The sequence below is a fragment of the Girardinichthys multiradiatus genome, chromosome 11 (genome assembly GCF_021462225.1).
Source record: "Girardinichthys multiradiatus isolate DD_20200921_A chromosome 11, DD_fGirMul_XY1, whole genome shotgun sequence".
NCBI lineage: Eukaryota > Metazoa > Chordata > Actinopteri > Cyprinodontiformes > Goodeidae > Girardinichthys > Girardinichthys multiradiatus.
In genome coordinates, this window is record NC_061804.1 from 32,317,131 (window position 1) to 32,340,292 (window position 23,162).

Sequence of the window (23,162 nt, forward strand, 5' to 3'; positions counted from 1 at the left end):
CCATGTTTAGAGAGACTGATTTATTTGTAAAAAATAGCAAATAAAATAAGTTGTTCAGTGTAAATGAAAACTAAATATGATACATATTTTCAAAGCTTGTTCCAGTGTTGTATTTTCTCTTTATGTTCTTGTTAAAGAACTAGAAATTAATAAATACAGAATTGAATATTGATAACTTAAGAAAAAGATTGTACTACATGTAGATTTATTTACAAATGAGAGACAAAAGCGAATATATACTGTATATAGTTTTGACTTTATCAAAGATAGATTTCCCAATGGAGGGTTTTAATTTTCCTGAACTGATACATTTTATGTAATAAATTAGTCACATGTTAAAAAAGCCTCTAAAACCCAGAGATATGTTGCACGAATTGAAATTCCCAGCACCATAACAGCACTACTGCAGAAGTGAACCTAAAGGTTGTAATTGATGCTGTCAAGGTTTTATTGTAGAGTGGCAAAAACATAGCATTTAAACTTACTGGTTGACCTGGGAATGATGTTTGCAGAGCCTTAAAATGTATTCTGCCTTTGCAGCATAATTTCCCATTGAAAACTGATTTTTAAAAATCCAACCTCTAAATTGATAACATTTATTCAGTAGGGGCAAAAGTCCCACATTAGGAAATTATTGTTTCGAACAAAATTGCTGATGCCACACTTATTGGAGCCTCTGCAGCTCAAACTTTGGACAACTATTTTTTTTACCATTCCTGTTAACAGTTACAAACCATTTACATATTCACTGGCCGAAGCCACCGGATTTTTTTTATATGCCCTGGTATTTCTAAGACTCAATGATACCATACACTCTTCAAAGTTCCCATTACTTCATTCTAGAAACACACCCACAGCATCACTAACCCTCCACCGTACATGAAATTGTGCATGAGGTGCTTTTCCACATGTTAGTCTTTTGGTTCATGTCAACGCTACTACCTAAGATGTTTGTTGCCAAAATGTCCAATCCTAGGTGCAAAGCACACAGTTCCAGTTAGTCACAGAAGTGTTTAGTTGGATGGAGAACACCTTTGAACATGAAAGTTCAAGTCTTGCTGCAGGTACTCAATAGAAATTAGACTGGACTGTTCAAACACACATGCCTAACCATTCTATTGTAGTTCTGGCTTTCATTTTAGTGATGTTCTGCTGAAATACGGACCTCCGCCTCAGTTTCTACTTTTCCAACATCTAACACACTTTCTTCCATGATTGCCCTGTATTCAACTCCACTCATTAACGCTGACCAGCTTCTTTTTCCCCATTGAACAAACAAGAAAAGCATCCCACAGTATGTCTCTGCCACAACAATGTGTCACCACAGGGGTAAAAATGTTGAAAGGGACCTTGTAAGGCCTACTTTCCAAAAAGCTTTTTCACTCTTCTGCAAAGCCTTGATTTGTGGGGTGAACAACTAATAGTTGTCCTGTCTACAGATTCTCCCTACTGAGATGTAGGTCTCTGCAGCTCCTCCAGAGTTACTGTGGGCCTGTTAACAGCTATGCTGATAAATGCTACTCACATCATTTTAGGTGGATGATTTGTAACTTGAGATATTGTTTTATAACATAACCCTGCTTTAAACTTCACTAAACCTTCCTGAGCTGTCTGCTGTGTCCCTTGGTCTTCATGATGCTGTTTCTTCTCAAACCTCTGAGGCCATCACAGAGCAGCTACATTTTTACCAACAGACTACACAGGTATCAGAGTAAAGAGGCTGAATACAAATGTTTCTTCCACTTCACAAATATGCACAATTTTGTGTTGATCTATTAAGTTTCTGTATGCTCTGGTCAACTTAAATACTACTAGAAAAATTACAAAACCATTTCTGTAAAATGTGTATTTTATAGGAATTGCTAAGGGTGGCATTATGGCATCAGTTCCACTCAATAATTGTTCTTTAATTAAATATTTTCTCTTTTAAAAAATAGAATATATGTTAGACTATGCTACTGCAAAAAACAAAACAAAAATGATTTTATGGCTTTTACACACATTTACCAGAGGTACCAACAAGTGTGGAGGGCTCTGTAGGTGAATATGTGCGCTCTAAAAAGTCCTGACCTGATTTTCAGTCCAGTTCAAATACAAGTGATTTTACTTCACATACAGAGATGGTTATAGTTGTTGACTGTATACACGCACTGTAATCTGATATGCAATGCTTACAAAGTGCAAATAAAAAAGTGCTTTTTCTTGTAAAGAAATGAAATAAAAATAAAAACAAACACAGTTTGTTTTATGTTAGAAATTCTCAGTGGCACTGCACATGCAGTCCCACATCCTGCGTGGACCATTAAAGGCCTCTCAGTCTTTCAGTGAGGACCTAAGGACAAAAGGTATTTGGTATGTTCAAGGTCGTCAAAGAGTGAACTGGAGGTCCTCGTGTCGCAGAACTTTGTAGGTGAGCCAGTAGAGGACGTTGAACATGAGGAAGCTCATGGGGAACACGGCTCGGGAGATGGTGTCGATCCTCTTCGCCCGTTCCACAAAACGGCGCCGGATTTTATAAAAACCTAAACCGGGAGGTAAATCTGCGAAGACCGGCGTTGCATCCATCTCTGGCGCGCTGGACAGGGAGAGTCCAATGCTCTGGAGTAGAAACCCGTGCTGCGCCAGCTCCTCTTCCTGGGAGACACAAACACAAGAATGAGCACAGTCATTGAGATTCAGTTCAAGCCAGGGACTGGCAATGAGGCAGCAGGACATACCCTGGCACAGGCACTGCACCGCTGGGTTACGCTCCCATGAGCAGCGCTGTTTCCTGGGGTGGTGTTTCCTTTCACCTTACTGTCACTGCTTCCCTGCTGATAGTAGAAAGATAGGTCATGACTGTAATCATAAACAGATTCTGCTTTCTGTCGGGTGGTGAAAATATTCAAATATGTTCATGAATCCTGCAGCTGCTGTCACACCTCATCTCAAGAATTATTCATATCACACGATGGTTTTGACCTATTTTGGATCCCCCTTTTCTTCCCATATTATTCGATGTAAGACCAGAAGAAGCTGAGGACCCTCTGCAGTGAAACAAGGTGACTTGAATTAATTACAGGTCAGCGTTGCCTGCATTTCCCAGTAGGAGTGCAGCATGCAGCTGAACTGTGGTTCTTGCATAGCTGGGCACAGTGAATAGCAGGTGACAGCTGCCCGAGGGGCTATGTGGGTGGGCTGTACTCACAGCTCTCTGCCGCTGCTGCTCTTTAAGCTTCTTCCTCAGTCTGAAGAAATCCTTGTGCTGGCGTGAAACGAAGTTAACAGCTGCATACTCCAGGAGCGCGGCAAACACGAAGAGGAGACACACGGCCATCCAGATGTCTATGGCTTTGACATAAGACACCTGCCAAAGCGTGGAAATCACATCCCTCGATTAATACTAAGAGTCTGTGAAGCTGATGACAAGTCATTCTGCAGAGCAAAATTATGACTTCTTTATCACTTCATGAAGGTTTACTGCATCGACAGAAAAGCATTTTATTGCCTATTACATAACATGCATAAAGCGCCAGTCAGAAGTGTACATACACTTAATGGCATGAACAGCACATTAGGTTTCGGCTTGTAATAAATTGTTTTAACTGTTCTTTTTCCAGGATAGAAAGATAATACTGCATAGCACTTTAATGATTTTTAAAATAAAGAATCTGGAGCAGAAGTTTCAATTTGATGCTGTTGTGTCCTTTAGTCTATATGGGCTCAAAAATGTTATGAACAGGGTCAAACATATAGAATGTTTGGGACCAACCCAGGAGAACCACAAAGGGTCAAATCTATTATAATGTTATTCACCAGAGATTGTATTATTTGGCCATGATGTCAAGAAGAATATTTGGAGAACTCAAGGTGAGGCTTTCAATCCTAAGAACATGGGCCTGTTTTGCTGCTAGTGGTAGTGGTGTGCTGCCCAAATCAGACTTCCTCCAAATTCTTTAACTTAAATACAAATCAGGAACTAGATGGTTGAAACTTGGACACAACTAGTTTTGGAATGGATGAAGCTGACGAACAATAAGACCCTGTAAATGCTTGGACCTCAGCTCTACAGAAAATGTGCGGACCAAGATAGAAAGATGGGTCTGTGCCATAAAATTGACCAATTTAAATTAGTTATACAATTTCTGATACAAAAAGTGTCAAACAGTGCACTCAGGTATATCAGTCAGTCGATATTTTTGGGATGTAAAATTACCTCCCTTTGTATTTTGTTTGTCCTCGGTCAGTAAAAGGGTTCCTGTGGTCGATATGCAGCTTATGAATTTATAATAACCACAACAGAATATTCTCTTTGGCACGTGCCTACTTCACACATCTTTCAGCCAAAAGCGGCAGCACTGAAATGCTTAGCGCACAACAAAAGAAGCAGGAAAAAGAAAAATGTGAGCCCAGATGGAAATAAATACACCACCATTTACAGTGACTCCCAAAAGTGTACAAATTCCTTTTAAAATGATAGTATTTTTTATTTAAAAAGCAAAACACCAAACCAACCTATTTGGGTAAAAATTTTACAAAAACAATATCACAGGTTATACCCTGATTGCATAGTGTACACATCCTTTAACTAATTCTGTTAAAGCACCATTTGACTCAGTTTTAGCATTTACCCTCCAGTTTACAGCGGTCAACACTTACATTGAGTCTGATTGATATGAAATAAACATAAGCTCTCCTGGTAAGATTCTACTTTTATATGTTCATTTCCATTCTTTAGCCAATGCCATAGTTTACCAGGATCAAAATAATCTTGCTGTGCATAGGTATAAGTTAGCAGAAGGTTACCAAAAATGATGTTGTATTTAAAAGGCTATATCCTATGGTACAATGAAGACAGTCATCAAAAATTTGAAAAATTATGGGTGACAGTGACTTTACAAAAACTGGATGTTCGCTCCAAAGTTGATGAAAATGTTAAACTGGTCAAATGCAAAATTATTCATCACCAAAAAAAGCCATACCCACAGTGAAACATGGGTTTGGCAGCATCAGGCTGAGGGGTAACTTGTCTTTAGATGCAACAGGGGTTATTTTCACACTGGATAAATCAATAAACAGTTTCAAATTCCAGTCAGGTTTGACCTTCAAGTGTCTGTTGAGATGTCAGGACAAGAGATGTCCTCCCCAATCTGATAGATTCTGAGAAGTTTTGCAAGGTTAAGAGGGCAAATGTTACCAATTCTTGATATGGAATACTGACAAACGTCTACCAGAGAAAAAGCTGAAACCTAATTAAAAGGTCCTATAACAAAGTTTTAGTTTAAGGGTGTGCACATGTATGGAACCAAGTTATTGCATCTTTTTTATGTTTTTTGACCTCAACACCTCCCCCAATAGATTTCATTGTTTTTTCGGGTCAACAGAATGGGACACATTTGATGGCAAAGGTAAATTAGCCAGTACTGTTAGTATCAATTTTAACAATACAGAACATTTTGGAAATACAATGGAACAATTAAAGCTACACAAAAAACCATGTAATAACATTTTGTAAATATTGAAGCATTTTGGGCTATAAGGCCATTCATCAGCTTGTTCTTAATGTCTCATATTTTATGACTGTAGAAAATTATTTGAAAGCAAAATGATAATTTTTGACTTTATGGATTGTAGATGTAATTTTGTGGTCAGCATCTTTTGTTGTTTTAACAATTTTTCATCACGGACCTATTTTTTTATTGCTTCATCTTGCTGCCACATTCAGATATAGATTTTATTGTTTTGCTTTGAAAGACCTGTCAAGGCTCAGTAAACTACCCATTAGTATTTGTGGTTGTGTTGACTAGGACACCTAGCCTACGACATGTGTCCTAGTCAAAGTATAATGCTGCTCAATCTGTTTTGAGAGTTGCATGTGTGTTCCAGAGAAGTTTAACCATGCTTGTTGTGGATCACTACAGTCAGTGGAAATTAAACAACTGATACTGTACATAGTTCTTTTATATGTTCACAGCTGGATTTGTTAAAATGATAAGAAAAAAAGTTTACTTTACCCATTAAAGCAATCTTTTCTTAAAGGAATGAAAGTTATGTATTAGTATAACTATGTATAACCTAGTATACTAGTAGTTATTAGTATAACTACTAGTATAACTAAGGATAACTATGATGTATTCTGTAAAATGTTTAAAAGCAGTCTGACCTTTGGTAGAGAGGCTCGGGAACCTGAGCTTTGTGTTGTCATGGTGAGAACTGTGGTGATTCCCAGCCCCACTCTAGCTGGAGCTGCATCCATGTTGATCCAGAAGGACACCCAGGACAGGATGACGGTGAGCAGGCTCGGTATGTACATCTGGATCAGGTAGTAGCCCATTTGTCGCTCCAGGTAGAATTTAACCTCTATACAGGTGAATTTACCTAACCAAAGAAGGGGTTAGAGGTTTAAACTGTCGCAAAAGACGTAGATCAGCAAACACAAGAACCTGCTTCCACAGGATGACAAGGTAGGTTGAGGAATGGTTAAAATTGTGTTGTAAAGTAATGTTAATACCACTGGGTTGTATTAATTACTTTAGTTCACTTAAGATGACATAACCTTTTAAATGCTAAGTAGTTAGCGCAACCCAGTGCTGGATGTGTTCAACATTCACACTTTAACCAAAGAATGGACCATAAAGTCACTTTTAGACAGACAATATTTATTCCAGTGTAAATTTAAAAATTTGAAGAATTTTTGGACATTATGAGGTTGTTGTCTTTTTTTTCTTTCATGACATAATTGACATTACACATTAGTCACTTTAACCCATATTTTGTTTTGCAAACAAAAATCTAAAAAGTGTGAAGTGCATTTGTTTTCATCCCCCTTTTCTGTTATACCCCTAAATAAAGATTCACTGAAACCTACTGCCTTCAGATGTCACCTAATTAGAGTCCACATGTGTGTAATTTAATCATGATAACCAAGGAACACAGCAGACGATTTTAGGGATAAAGCTGTAGAGAGTTTAAAGCAGGGTTAGATTAAAAAACAATAGTCCGAGTTTTGAACATGTCACAGAGCACCGTTTAGTCCATCGTCCCAAATTGGAGAGAGTATAACACTCCAACCCTTACAAAGATATGTCTAAAATGAGACAAAGGAGGGGATTTATTTGAGAAGCTGCTAAATGGCCCATCGTAACTCTGGAGGAGCTGAAAGATCCACAGCTCAAGTGGAAGAATCTGTTTATAGGAAAACTATTAGTTGTGCACTCCATGCAACTGACCTTTATAAAAAAAGGAAAAGAACAAAGACAGCCTTGAAATATATAAAGAATATAGAGTATAAAGCAAATATGTGGAAGGAGGTGTTCTGGTCAGATGAGGCCACAATCAAACTTCTGGCCCACACACAAAATGTTATGTATGGCAAAAAATTAAAACTGCACATCACCTTGAACACACAGAGTCCAGAAAAAAGAACAGTGGAGTCGGCGTCATACTACAGAGATAATTTTCCTCAGCAGTGACAGGGAAGCTGGACGGAGTTCATGGATGAGTGGATGGGGCTAAATTCAGGGCAATCCTGGAGGAAAACTTGCCCAGATGTAGCACAAAAATTGACACTGGGGAAGGTTCAGAATAAATGGATCAAAGTAAATATATGTGTTAGAATGGCCCAGTTAAAGTCCAGACCTAAAGTAAATTTGAAATCTGTGGCAAGATTTGAAAATTGCAGTTCACAGCCGCTCCATATTCACTGTGACTGAACTTGAGGTATTCTGCAAAAACGAATTGGCAAAACTCCAGTTTCTAGATGTACAAAGCTGGTAGAGACAAATCCCAAAAGGCTATGTGTGCAGCAAAAGGAGGTTCTACAATTATGAACCAAGAGGGCCTTAATACAAATGCACACCACACTCAGATTTTTATTTGTATAATCATTGTGAAAACCAGGTATAATTTTCCTTCTACTTTAAAATGGATGCGCTGCTTAGTGCTGGTCTATCTCATTTATTTCCAATATGCATGGAAGGTCAAGTTTGTACTGCAAAATAGGCTGGATTGGTCCATATTTGACTCAGCATGGTGTAGGCAAAATGAACACAGATTGGCTTTATGCACCAAGAGTTCATATCAGCAGGTTGTGATGTATTATGTACCTGTGTTGTAGTGCTTTGTGCAGTAACCGAGACCTTTCTCCTCTTTCAGCACAAACTGAGGGAGCATCAGATCATCAGCAACCTGCACTGCTCCAACATCCAGCCACTCAAAAATAAGGTCATTCATGGTGTAGCCAACTAGGAAAGAGAGAGAAGCTGCACACTGAGCAATAGGTTCACTGACTAAATATATAAACATTTTCTGTTTTCGCCTGCCATGAAGGATGAACTCACAGCTCTCTAGCTGCATTGTGCATGTCTGGCTGTCCATGGGGAAGTTTTTCAGATCCATGGGGCACGAGAGTGTAAGAGTCAGCCTAGAAGAAAACAAGCAGCAACAATGTTGATTTAGGCAACGAAAAGGTTTACAATCCAACTCTCATATCAAACCAACATCTTATCTTCCTATTCTACTGAATTTCATACATTCAGTTTATATGTTAAGGTCAATGTAAAGTCTCATGAAAAAATTAGGACACCCTTTAAACGTCTTTGTTCTAAAAGATTTTGGCATATGAATGTTTAATATAAACTTTACCAATACTGGAAAATTCAAGACATACAACTGAACATTAAAAACAATTAAGAAACATTTAAAAACATTTTGTGAAACGTAATAAGTAATGCCATTTTTGGTGTGAAATAAATTAGGGCACCCCTACATTTAGTTTAACTTAAAATGGCTAAAATTACGCAGGGTTGTATCACATCAGATCTGCATCATTAAAACATCCATACTATGCATTTTGAATAAGGCTAGCTCTGTTTAAATCTCTCATCTAGTCTGCTGTGCCCCTGACTGTTGAAGTGAGAGTGAACACCATGGTGAGTTCTTAAGTGCAGTCTGAGACCTTCAGAAAGAAAACTGTAGCAGATTATGAGTCTGGTAAGAGATTTAAAGGTGGAGGATATTTAAAAAATGCCCAGGTCTGACCATCCAAGCAAGTTCACCCCAAAAGCGGAGTGCAAGATGCTAAAAGAAATCTCAAAAAACCCTGAAATGTCCTCACTGGACATACAGCAGGGTTCTGTGAGTGTTAACGTGAAAGTCTATACCTCTACAATTAAAATGAGAACCGGCGACTTTAACTATCATGGGAAATGTGCAATGAGGAAACCTTTGCTATCTATGAAAATAATGAGGGCCAGACTAAAGTTTGCCAATGAGAATGTAGAAAAACAACAGGAGTTCTGGAATCATGTTCTTTGGACAACTGAGTTTAAAATTAAATGATTTGGACACCAGACCAGAGGATATATGTTTGCTGTTTGGCGTAAACCAAACACAGCATTCTAGGACAAGAACAGTGTGATAACTGTATAGCATGGAGATGGAAGTATCATGGTTTGAGGATGTTTTGCTGCAGCAGGACCTGGCCAGCTCACCACCAAATTATACTGCATGTCAGAGGGTGCATCCCTTCAGGGGTACAATGACCAATACATACCAGTGAATTCACAAAGGACTGGTGCAGAATTAAGAAATGGAAAATCCTGGGCAGAGTCAAAGCCCAGATCTTGATCTCATTGAGATGCTGTGTGGTGATTTGAAACAGACTGTATATGCACGAAACTCCTCAAACATCTCAGAGCTGAAAGCGAAGAATGGAGCCAATCCTCGTCAGATTGATATCAGAGACTAACAGATGGCTACAAGAAGTCTGTTACTGAACTAGTCTTTTCTAAAGTGGGTAACACTAGGTATAAAGGGGTTGCATTAGGTTATTTTTTGTTGATTAAGTACAGTTAAATCCCTTGCTTTTCCAGAAATAAATAAAAAATAAGATTAGACATCAATATGTGAACATTCCTTCATAAAGACCTAAATATGTAATAGGGTGACCTATTTTTTCCACATGAATGTAGATGGGCTGAAAATCTCATCATTATTGTCCTTTTTGGTTTGAGTTATAAGTTTTTCAGTTGTTCACTTTAGGTTTATTTTATCTTTTTATTTCAGTGATTTTAAAGTGGAGCTTCTCGCATTGGTAAGTATTTTTGCACTGAAGAGGAAATATCTTGGGTGTGCATTCATGGTTCATCTAAACGAAGTAGGTCATAATCATTTTCTTACTTCATTATTACATTTACTTTTGTTAGTTTTAGGTTTATTTTTCATGGTCAAAGGTTACAGGAGAAGTTCAGGAACCCAATGCATAGTTGATTATTTGGCTCATCTCTCACAGAGGTGCTAACAGAGCTCCAGACAACGCCTCATGTGTCTTTTGTTCTAATTATAACTCCGTACCATTACGCTACATTTCACCACTGCTTCAGTGCCCATTTTGACCTGATTTGGTTTTAGCCTGCAGTTATCGTTTAATGTTAACTTGTTCACAGAGTGTGCTGGACAGTACAATTACAAATGAACTGAACTGGAGTGAGAAAATCCTGTAGCAGACCATACAACATGCTCAGAGGTTTTGGTTAAGGTTGCAGGAGGTGGAAGTTCACCTTTAAATGACTTCAGTGTAGATTTGGAGTGAAGAAAAATATATAACCTGATGCTGTAGAGGACGTTTCCATTCTGGAATATCCGAAGCAGTTTGTTGTCAGTCGTCACTTCGTGAAAGTTTGCTCCCTTTTCATTAGCAAAGAACAGATCGGGTTTCCAGATGGAGTCCAGCATTGAGGGGTCTAAGTCTAGGGAGTCATCTGGATACTCCTTATAGGCAAGTCGAGGGTCATTCCACTGCTGCCGTAGAAATACATTTAGCCGGTAGTCCTAAAAGAAAGGACACAGGAATAAAGTAGTCATAAAATGTAGCCAAATCAATAGTGCCAAAACCCAACAGCATGTTGCATTAGTATTTATACTAACTGTTCAGAACATCATCCACAAATGGACAGAGTAAGGCACAACTTTAAACCTACCAACACATGGCCTTTCAACCTCAACCAACAGGCTGAGCAAGGAAAACAATGGTCAAATAAGCAGCTAATTTTGGCTGGATCCACATCTCAGGTGGGAGAATCTATCAACAGCACAAATATTGGGGGGGGGGTCCCATTTAAAGTGACAAAGCAAACATGGAAGAAGGTAATCTTTTTTTAGCAGAGACAGGAACAATGGACAGAGATGAGAAGATGAATGAAGCTTTATACATGGCAATTCTGGAAGAAAATATGTGAGAAGCTGGCCTTGACACTGGGTGAAGGCTCCGCTTCCAGCAGAACAACAACTAACTAAACAGCCAGAGCTGCAATGGAATGGTTTAGACCAAAACTCTTTCAAGCTGAATCTAGTTTAAAATCTCTGGCAAGATTTTAAAAAATGCTGTTTACAGATGACCTCTGCCTACAAAGGATTGACTCAAGAGAGCTGAACACAAACGTACAACACTGTTCAGAATTGTATTTCTAAAAGAAAAATTGAAACAACGTACAATTTTGCATCCACTTTACAAATATGTACTACTATGTGGTGGTCTTTCACAAAACAATTCTTATAAAATACATTGACGTTTTGCATTGTAAACCTTCTAAAGGAATAGCACAAAAATTCTAATGAGATTTAAATCTTTAAATATCTTGTACGGATGTAATAGGAGGAGGATCACCACTAAAAAAAACAATAAACATGGAGCATCTCTGAGGCGAGGGGCACTATAACCACATAAACTTTTTTTGTGAGGATAAAAAATTATTTTCATAAACACCAACAAACAGACCTAAGTGCTCTTATGCTGAATGCACTTGCAGTTTCAGTTAAATTTTTAAGGCTTTGCTTAAAGGTATTTCATGCACATGGGTCTTAACTCTAAACTTGAATAAATTACCATATACAGCCATCTCTAGACACTCTTCATACACCTCATAAATAATGAATGCATCCCTGTGTGACGAAACCTAGGACACACAGATATAAAAAAAAAAAATCAAAAGTTATGTAATGAACTCAAAAGGTTGTGTTCAGAGATGCTAATGTAACTACTGCATGTTGAAATTGGTCTCTGCTGAGAGAAAATACATGTGTCAATATTCAGTGCTAAACACAAACATGTCACTAAAAGGCATTTTCACAGATTTAGTTGTTTCAGTTAAGTGGAGGTAAATTATAATATAAAAAATAATTGCTTAAAACACTTGTAGTTTGCACGGTGGCACAGTTGGTAGCACTGTTGCCTTGCAGCAAGAAGGTCCTGGGTTCAATTCCCAGCCTGGGGTCTTTCTGCATGGAGTTTGCATGTTCTCCCCGTGCATGCGTGGGTTCTCACCGGGTACTCCAGCTTCCTCCCACAGTCCAAAGACATGCCTGTTAGGTTAATTGGTCACTCTAAATTGCCCTTAGGTGTATGAATGAGTGTGTGCATGGTTGTTTGTGTGTTGCCCTGCGATGGACTGGCGAGCTGTCCAGGGTGTATCCTGCCTCTCGCCCATAGACTGCTGGAGATAGGCACCAGCTCCCCCGTGACCCACTATGGAATAAGCGGTAGAAAATGACTGACTGACTTGTAGTTGTTTCCGATTAAAACCCGGTCTTAGGCCCTGTGTAGCTACATGGCGTTTTGTGTTTTAAACATAAGTTTTGTTGTGTTTCTACTGTTAGTGTACACCACAGCGGCATTTTCTCCCACTATGGGCCGATTTGAAAATGGGTTCCAGATTCAAGGGTTTTAATAACGTCATGTGTAAACATTTGGGTCCATGACATTCTGAAAGTGGTGGCTTTTTAATCAGTGTTTGCATGGTTGCACATGTTGAGTTTCAAAGAACATACTGCCCACTAGTGGCATGGCAGGGAAATAAAACATTTTCCATGAGTGTGCAATAGATCACAATTAAAATGCTGTCATGTAGATGTGTTAAGAGAAACGGAAAAAAACAATGCTGTGCACAGGGCCTAAAGAATAGGTAAAGCCGTTGTAGCATATCAGATATACATGGACCCAATCTTCAGCCACAGTTAAGCCCAGACTTATTCATACCCCTGGCAGATCTTACATTTCCCAAAGGGCTGGGCTCTGTGATCCTCATGGTGGGTGTTCAAATGCATTCAGTGCTCCAACTACGGGTAATGTTTTAGTTCACCATCCTAAAAGTGTTATCTTAATCAGATTGTTTAATGAATATATTTAACAAATCAGATGGATTCTGGAAGACCATGTTGTGCTTCCGTTTTGTGTGCATCAGAGGACTACCGCTTTTGCAGCTGTCTTATGCTTGGTATCAGATCATTATGTCACACCAGTTCAACCACCAGACATTAGCCCTTTCAGTTTGTAGTAGTTATAGGTTTGAAAATAACTACTGAAGCGGATCAGGGACATGATGGTGGTGGGCTATTACAAAAAAAAAAAAAGGGCTGATCTCAAGGCTTAAGATTGACCTTTTATTTTGTTTTAGTTTTTATTTTTTTTCCACCGATGGTTTAAATGAACATGTACAATAATGCACCCTTACCCCATTTCACATTCCACATCAATATTACTTTGCTAGAGTGCATGATATCTTCCTTGAAATACCAAATTTTAAATTTAAATCTGATAGACTCGAATATTGGATCAATATTTAGTCTTTCAGCAGGATAAGGATCTAAAACAAGGCCAAATCAACACAGAAATCACCAAAATCACCCAAATCAACACGGTGAGCTTTAGAGAGCGTTAGAGGGTGTAGAGCATCTAGAGTCTTGCTTGGACTCAGTGGTCCTGTTGAGGAGGGGTTGTACAACGTATTAACAACGGTGCAGTACTGATTTCTTCCTGTGCTTTCTTTGCAGCAAAACAGATGTAACTACTGTTGTCAAACAGCTCCATTCTTACATTTAATGATAATTCATATTTCATACATTTCTTCATGGGACCAAACATTGCTCTGTTTCTGAGAACCTTTCTACAAAGTTCAAAGTGCACAAATCAAAAGTATTTTCTAATAGGTTTTTTACTTTTTATTTGATATTTCTTCAGGTTTATCTCCAATAAATAGGACTTATTGTAAAATAGAGTAGATCAAACCTTCTACACCTTCATGTCATGGCAGCAACACCTTGCTTAGTGTAAATACTGATCATCCATTTTAACTTGATTAATATATCTTCACTTCAGTACTTGGATGTTGCTTCCACTTTATTGATGTATGATTGTTAATGAAGAACTAAATATTTCTTCCAGCACTAAATTATTCACAATCCATCTATCAGTAAGTCAGTTAATGTTAGTACTGGTATATACACTACTCAAAAAAAATAAAGGGAACACTCAAATAACACATCCTAGATCTGAATGAATGAAATATTCTCATGAATACTTTGTTCTGTACAAAGTTGAATGTACTGACACCAAAAACACACAAAAATCATCAATGGAAATCAAACTTATTAACCGATGGAGGGCTGGATTTGGAGTCAACCACAAAATTAAAGTGGAAAAACATACTACAGGCTGATCCAACTTTGATGTAATGTCCTTAAAACAAGTCAAAATGAGGCTCAGTATTGTGTGTGGCCTCCATGTGTCTGTATGACCTCCCTACAACGCCTGGACATGCTCCTGATGAGACGGTGGATGGTCTCATGAGGGATCTCCTCCCAGACCTGGACTAAAGCATCCACCAACTCCTGGACAGTCTGTGGTGCAACGTGACATTGCTGGATGGAGCGAGACATGATGTCCCTGATGTGCTCAATCGGATTCAGGTCTGGGGAACGGGCGGTCCAGTCCATAGCTTCAATGTCTTCATCTTGCAGGAACTGCTGACACACTCCAGCCACATGAGGTCTAGCATTGTCCTGCATTAGGAGGAACCCAGGGCCAACCGCACCAGCATATGGTCTCACAAGGGGTCTGAGGATCTCATCTCGGTACCTAATAGCAGTCAGGCTACCTCTGGCGAGCACATGGAGGGCCATGCGCCCCTCCAAAAAAATGCCACCCCACACCATTACTGACCCACTGCCAAACCGGTCATGCTGAAGGATGTTGCAGGCAGCAGATCGTTCTCCACGATGTCTCCAGACTCTGTCACGTCTGTCACATGTGCTCAGTGTGAACCTGCTTTCATCTGTGAAGACCACAGGGCGCCAGGGGCGAATTTGCCAATCCTGGTGTTCTCTGGCAAATGCCAAGCGTCCTGCACAGTGTTGGGCTGTGAGCACAACCCCCATTTGTGGACATCGGGCCCTCATACCATCGTCATGGAGTCGGTTTCTAACCGTTTGTGCAGACACATGCATATTTGTGGCCTGCTGGAGGTCATTTTGCAGGGCTCTGGCAGTGCTGCTCCTGTTCCTCCTTGCACAAAGGCGGAGGTAGCGGTCCTGCTGCTGGGTTGTTGCACTCCTACGGCCTCCTCCACGTCTCCTGGTGTACTGGGCTGTCTCCTGGTAGCGCCTCCAGGCTCTAGACACTACGCTGACAGACACAGCAAACCTTCTTGCCACAGCTCGCATTGATGTGCCATCCTGGATGAGCTGCACTACCTGAGCCACTTGTGTGGGTTGTAGAATCCGTCTCATGCTACCACGAGTGTGAAAGCACCACCAACATTCAAAGTGACCAAAACATCAGCCAGAAAGCATAGGTACTGAGACGTGGTCTGTGGTCCCCACCTGCAGAACCACTCCTTCATTGAGTGTGTCTTGCTAATCTCCAAAGATTTCCCCTTGTTGTCTTTTCCATTTAAACAACAGCTGTGAAATTGATTGTCAATCAGTGTTGCTTCCTAAGTGGACAGTTTGATTTCACAGAAGTTTGATTTACTTGGAGTTATATTGTGTTGTTTAAGTGTTCCCTTTATTTTTTTGAGCAGTGTATAAATACAAGTTAAACGAATGAATCCAAGAGCCTTAACTTATGTTCTCGCTACAAAGGTTTTGTAAAGGTTCTGTAAATGTCTTGTCTTTAGTGACCAGAGCTAGTGGAGTGGAGTAGTCACACAACTGAGCGGAATGTCAATTTAAAAGGCAAGGGTTGGACTTAACTTGTAATTGCCATCCAGCATGTCAGACTAGTGATGCATTCACTGTATGTATAAGATCTGCAGATATACTTTATTAAATGAGGTCAGATTGTTGCTAAATAAATGACTGGGTTCTCCAAAACTTCAACCTTTAATTTGAGGACATATATTGCCCCTTTTGCTGTAGGTTATCCCTTTTTAGGTTTTTTACTTGGAACTGAACGGGGACGTCATCCTCATATTTATACCATGGGTGCAGGTACATGTCGGATGCTGTCAACAACGGTTGTTCACATCTTACAGTAATAGGGCTTGGCTTGGTTGATGTTGAGGCTTCAGATCATCCTCCATTTACTTCACCCTTGTCTTCCTTTGTGAATCACAGAAGATACCTAATCCTCTTTGGAAGGAATCTCTGACCAGTCTTCTGTGTACAATCTCTCTAGATTGTCCAGGTTCTTAAGTCCTTAATTATACTTTCTTGTTTTCAGAACACCATCAGCTTTAAAATAAGCTTAAGGTCAGAAGACTGAGATGTAGATGATTGAATTTGTGTCTTGGGATCAATTTTTGTGTCATTTGGCTGCTGAAATACACACTTGTTACCCATTTCAGTTTTCACCATGCTACTGGATATAAAAGCCTTTCTAAATTAAAAAGTTTTAAGTTTGGATTTAAAAAGGCCTGGGTCAGTGATAGATCTTAGGTCCTTAGGGAGCTGGTTCCAGAGACTGGGAGAACGCTTGGTCACCCCAATGTTTAAACTTAGTCCTAGATGGAACCAGATTATTAAGATCTTTCAAAACAAATAATAGAAGTTTAAAATCTATTTTAAAACGGATAGGAAGCCAGTGTTAAGAAAATAGAACAGGAGTTTTGTGCGCTCATCTGGAAGCGCCAGTTAAAAGCCGGGCAGCTGCATTTTGGACCAATTGCAGACAACTGAGTGACACTGACATAAAGAACATTACAGTAATCAATTCTTGAACTGATAAAAGCCTGTTCAGCTTTATTAAGATCTGAATGGTTTAAACAACGCTTAACTTTTGCTGAATGATTACCGCTGGATTTGACTACTGAATCAATTTGTTTATTGGATTTAAAAATTCTTGTCGAAAATCAAGGATTTTTGACAAACAACTGGTTGGTGTGAAGAAAGTGTGAAATGGTTGTCATGGAGATTAGGTGACCCCAAGCTGTCACTCTGATGTAGTTGCAGATTTTACTGTAAAATAAAAATGCTTCATTTACATTTATTTTTGAGTCAATCACATATCATCTAGGAAATTTATAAACAATAGTTTTGTATCAGAATGTTGTATTAAATTGGAAAGAAAACTGTTTAATTTTATCACTTTCTTCAGTGCCATGTGGCATTATAACAAAGGGGGTCTGCCAAAATGTTACTTCCATCATTAGTTGATGTTTTTCATGACTTATCATTAATGTGTTTAATATGGGAGAAGGTTGCTCCTCACAGCTTAAAGGCAAAAGAGCTACAAAGAAAATGAATTAATAAATAAATAGAAAATCAAAGTGTAAAACTAAAACAACTTATTACATGTTAGAGAAAACAAGAATTACAAAAGATTTCTCTTCAGGTCTGTTGCAAAAGCAAAATTCTTTTATCCTTTGCTCCTCCATCGTAGTCCAAAACCATGCTCTTCTCTTAAAAATAAAGATTTTTCAGGAGCACCCTTCATTTGCAAATGGAAATATTCTCAGTTGCAAATTTCAGTCATGTTTAAAGATGTCCCTTTTTGGAGGGAATGCTTTATTCCCGGCCTGCGGCCTGTAAGTTAATGCTGTCACTATGCACAGTGACACTGCAACTAGGCTTGAACCTTGGTGGTTTCTTGAATTATTCCGATCATTTTCGCAACATCATTTCCTGTCATTGTAGCTGAAAATTGTAGATGCTTCCCTCTGAATGAGAACAAACTTTGAGGAAACAGAAAATGACGACAAAAGTAAACACAGCTTTAAGACCAATCATTCTAAACTACCTGAAACAAGTATACAAGAACCATAGTAAAGTCCGATTGCTTTGATAAAACCAGAGTGGAGCTCACTTTTGTGTTCACTGTCCACACCCCCGTCAAAACTATTTTGGGAATGGATCAGACTTAAGCCCTGCTGGAAATTTATAGACCTAGCTTAAAAGGCTGATTGCACAACAGGAAACAGCCCATTTAAATACACTCCAACACTTCTAATAAAAAGACATCCAAAAAACATCAATACAGACTAATATCAGGACCTAGTGGATGACTACAATAAGCGCATGGTTTCTCTACAACCTCCTAAGGGACATTTTACCAAATGTTAGCAGGGATTGTATGTACAGGTCCTTCTCAAAAAATTAGCATATTGTGATTAAGTTCATTATTTTCCATAATGTCATGATGAAAATTTAACATTCATATATTTTAGATTCATTGCACACTAACTGAAATATTTCAGGTCTTTTATTGTCTTAATACGGATGATTTTGGCATACAGCTCATGAAAACCCAAAATTCCTATCTCACAAAATTAGCATATTTCATCCGACCAATAAAAGAAAAGTGTTTTTAATACAAAAAACGTCAACCTTCAAATAATCATGTACAGTTATGCACTCAATACTTGGTCGGGAATCCTTTTGCAGAAATGACTGCTTCAATGCGGCGTGGCATGGAGGCAATCAGTCTGTGGCACTGCTGAGGTCATATGGAGGCCCAGGATGCTTCGATAGCGGCCTTTAGCTCATCCAGAGTGTTGGGTCTTGAGTCTCTCAACGTTCTCTTCACAATATCCCACAGATTCTCTATGGGGTTCAGGTCAGGAGAGTTGGCAGGCCAATTGAGCACAGTGATATCATGGTCAGTAAACCATTTACCAGTGGTTTTGGCACTGTGAGCAGGTGCCAGGTCATGCTGAAAAATGAAATCTTCATCTCCATAAAGCTTTTCAGCAGATGGAAGCATGAAGTGCTCCAAAATCTCCTGATAGCTAGCTGCATTGACCCTGCCCTTGATAAAACACAGTGGACCAACACCAGCAGCTGACACGGCACCCCAGACCATCACTGACTGTGGGTACTTGACACTGGACTTCTGGCATTTTGGCATTTCCTTCTCCCCAGTCTTCCTCTAGACTCTGGCACCTTGATTTCCGAATGACATGCAGAATTTGCTTTCATCCGAAAAAAGTACTTTGGACCACTGAGCAACAGTCCAGTGCTGCTTCTCTGTAGCCCAGGTCAGGCGCTTCTGCCGCTGTTTCTGGTTCAAAAGTGGCTTGACCTGGGGAATGCGGCACCTGTAGCCCATTTCCTGCACACGCCTGTGCACGGTGGCTCTGGATGTTTCTACTCCAGACTCAGTCCACTGCTTCCGCAGGTCCCCCAAGGTCTGGAATCGGCCCTTCACCACAATCTTCCTCAGGGTCCGGTCACCTCCACTCGTTGTGCAGCATTTTCTGCCACACTTTTTCCTTCCCACAGACTTCCCACTGAGGTGCCTTGATACAGCACTCTGGGAACAGCCTATTTGTTCAGAAATTTCTTTCTGTGTCTTACCCTCTTGCTTGAGGGTGTCAATAGTGGCCTTCTGGACAGCAGTCAGGTCGGCAGTCTTACCCATGATTGGGGTTTTGAGTGATGAACCAGGCTGGGAGTTTTAAAGGCCTCAGGAATCTTTTGCAGGTGTTTAGAGTTAACTCGTTGATTCAGATGATTAGGTTCATAGCTCGTTTAGAGACCCTTTTAATGATATGCTAATTTTGTGAGATAGGAATTTTGGGTTTTCATGAGCTGTATGCCAAAATCATCCGTATTAAGACAATAAAAGACCTGAAATATTTCAGTTAGTGTGCAATGAATCTAAAATATATGAATGTTAAATTTTCATCATTACAATATGGAAAATAATGAACTTTATCACAATATGCTAATATTTTGAGAAGGACCTGTATATATTTGTCATAAAAAACCAATAAATATTAATAAATAAATTTTATTTCAGTGCCCCGGCTTTAACATGAATGTATAATAAAACAGAAATGACTCACCATGGTTGTTTCCGTGATGGATCCAAAGCTGTTGATGAAGATGTTGCAGGTGACGTTGACAGGAGGACCTGATAGAAGCAAACTGTCACCAAACATTGCTGTAAAACACTTTCCTTAAATACAAAATGATGTTTTCTAAGCAAAATACACAAATTACTGTGTCCAACAAAGAGTAAAACTTTTCTCTAAAGAAACATCTGCTTGCTACCTTCATGTCAGGCCATGTTGCAAGCTACCAAACAGGCATGTCTCATTATGTTGTCATTCCTGGTACACTCTCATTAGTGTAATCCATTTGCAGGTCTCTCAAGTGCTAAATATTTCATCGATTCTTTTCCAGATGCAATCATTTATGGATTCTGCTTTAGTTACATTAGTGTATTTATAGATAATCTGTGGTAGATCTACCCAGCATGCACTAAAGACGCTGTGGAGTAAGTATGAAATAAATATGAAAGTCGACCCTGGAGGCTAAAGGCAACGCATGTCAGAGAGAATCTACTGGCTTCACTCACATCGCTGCTCAGGACTGGACTGAAATAGGCCTGTGGGGTAACATGTAAGGATGACTGCACACTTCCGTCAGAATAAAACGTGATGGAAAAGAAAAGAAAATCCTAACTCAAGGCTGTGGGTCAGCAGGGAGAACAGTCACAACCCATGGTTAAGGAAAAAAAAAACGTGTGTGAAGAAGATCCTCGCCTGCAGAAATCTCTCACTTCTTGTTCATCTGTGAATGATTTGTGCTACTTGGCTACTCAGATTGTTTTACAAATTGGCGGCTCATACCACAACACTTACCTTTGAAATTGGGTCTGATGCGAGCATCATAGCCAGATGTTCGTCCCATCAGTTTGTCCAGAAAGTCAGATGGAGAGTGGGGCTTGAGCACTCTGCTGGGGAACTTAATCTCCTTACAGAACACAGACCTGGCGGGTGACAGGATAACCCGAGGAACATTTTACCTTTTCTTCCTCTTCTAACATCTGTAATTATCAGTTTGACTTCATAATGCCATTTTATGCATGCATTTCTGCTAGAGTGATGATTTTATTTTATTATGCAATGCAGGATAATATATCCTACACACTCAGCAGTGCCCAGGATTAGTTTTCAAACAATAATCTTAATCAAATTACTTAATTTGTTGCCTGTTTCTCCAGAGTTCTGTGGCACTTTACATAGTTTCCACTTGGCCAAACATTTGTCTTAATTGGGGATCATAAAATATTGAATTAGCTTCTTCTCTGAGCAAACAGAAATGTTGACAAGCCTCTTGGTCAGAGAGCCACTCGGCATCATCTTGTCAAATCACATTAAATACAGTAGGCAAACAGTCCCATAAATACGCTAACCCTAACAGAAGACTGAAAGATTTCCAGCATCGAAGCTGTTCTTACCTGCCCTGTAGAAAAATTACAAAGTAAGCCCAAAAACTGCATAGGTGTCTTAGAACCATTCCTGAGTGGTGGACAGAGCAGATGAAGAGAAAAAAAGAAGACAAACTGAAGGAGGAAAAAACAGCAAAGATGCTGAAAACTTCTTGTTCTTGTAGCTCTCCTACAGAGCTCTGGCCAACAAAGGAGCCTCCCTCTCTCAGAGCAGGTGTTAAGTACAGGAAGCCGCTGCTGCTGCTGTATAATTTAAGATCCAAGGGAAGTTTTTTTTCTTCTTCCTCTCTCTGTTTGTGTGGACGACTTCAAGCTTGATCTGTTTTTTATGGCAATGTGATTGCTGAAAGAATTACTGCAAGAGCATTTAAAGGAACAGCACGCATTTTAGAGCAGGGTGGCACCACGATGTTTGGGAATATTTAGTAATCTGACAGCAGGTAAGTGAATAAAATCAGTAAGTGAAAGTCATTGTAAAGAATTTTATTTTATGGTATAAAATTTATATATATATATATATATATATATATATATATATACTCTAGGGACGTGGAATGTCACCTCGCTGGGGGGGAAGGAGCCTGAGCTGGTGCGGGAGGTCGAGAGATATTGACTAGAAATAGTCGGGCTCGCCTCCACGCACAGCGTGGGCTCTGGAACCCATCTCCTTGAGAAGGGTTGGACTCTCTTCTATTCTGGAGTGGCCAACGGGGAGAGGCGGCGGGCTGGTGTGGGTTTGCTTGTTGCCCCTCAGCTCAGCCGTCTCGTGTTGGGGTTTACCCCAGTGGATGAGAGGGTCGTATCCTTGCGCCTTCGGGTTGGGGAGAGGTCTCTGACTATCATTTCAGCCTACGGGCCGAGTGGTAGTGCAGAGTACCCGGCCTTCTTGGCGTCCCTGTCGGGGGTGCTGGATAGTGCCCCTCCAGGGGACTCCATTATTCTGCTGGGGGACTTCAACGCCCACGTGGGGAACGACAGTGACACCTGGAGAGGCGTGATCGGGAGGAATGGCCTCCCCGATCTGAATCAGAGTGGTGTTTTGTTATTGGACTTCTGTGCTAGTCACGGAGTGTCCATAACGAACACCATGTTCAGACATAAGGGTGTCCATCAGTGCACTTGGCACCAGGACAACCTAGGCAGGAGGTCGATGATTGACTTTGTTGTTGTATCATCAGACCTTCGGCCGCATGTTTTGGACACTCGGGTGAAGAGAGGGGCTGAGCTGTCCACTGATCACCACCTGGTGCTGAGTTGGATCCGCTGGAGGAGGAGAAAGCCGGACAGACTTGGCAGGCCCAAGCGCATAGTGAGGGTCTGCTGGGAACGCCTGGCGGAGCCCTTGGCCAGGGATGTATTCAACTCCCACCTCCGGGTGAGCTTCGACCAGATCCCGGGGGATGTTGGAGACATAGAGTCCGAGTGGACCATATTCTCCGCATCTATTGTCGATGCTGCTGCCCGTAGCTGCAGCCGTAAGGTCTGCAGTGCCTGTCGCGGTGGCAATCCCAGAACCCGGTGGTGGACACCGGCGGTAAGGGATGCTGTCAAGCTGAAGAAGGAGTCCTATCGGCTGTGGTTGGCTTGTGGGACTCCTGAGGCGGCTTACTGGTACCGTGAGGCCAAGTGTGCTGCGGCCCGGGCTGTGGCAGAGGCAAAAACTCGGGCCTGGGAGGAGTTCGGTGAGGCCATGGAGAAGGACTACCGGTTGGCCCTGAAGCGATTCTGGCAAACC

At 40.3% G+C, this 23,162-nt stretch overlaps 1 protein-coding gene across 2 annotated transcripts; it reads right to left on the minus strand.

Annotated features, from left to right (window-relative positions):
- On the minus strand, window positions 1-21,706 carry LOC124876595 (glycine receptor subunit alpha-2-like). Of its 2 annotated transcripts, XM_047379513.1 has the most exons (10): window positions 21,437-21,706; window positions 20,838-20,965; window positions 20,037-20,104; window positions 10,586-10,809; window positions 8,319-8,401; window positions 8,085-8,222; window positions 6,143-6,357; window positions 3,188-3,346; window positions 2,718-2,813; window positions 1-2,634 (listed from the first exon to the last, which is right to left on the minus strand). In XM_047379513.1, exons 1-10 carry the CDS (start codon window positions 21,493-21,495, stop codon window positions 2,368-2,370), a joined length of 1,437 nt encoding a protein of 478 aa, XP_047235469.1. In that variant the 5' UTR covers window positions 21,496-21,706; the 3' UTR covers window positions 1-2,367. The 2 variants fall into 2 exon arrangements, with proteins under 2 accessions (XP_047235469.1, XP_047235468.1); XM_047379512.1 differs by having other exon boundaries at window positions 8,085-8,401.
- Between the last annotated feature and the right edge of the window lie 1,456 nt (window positions 21,707-23,162).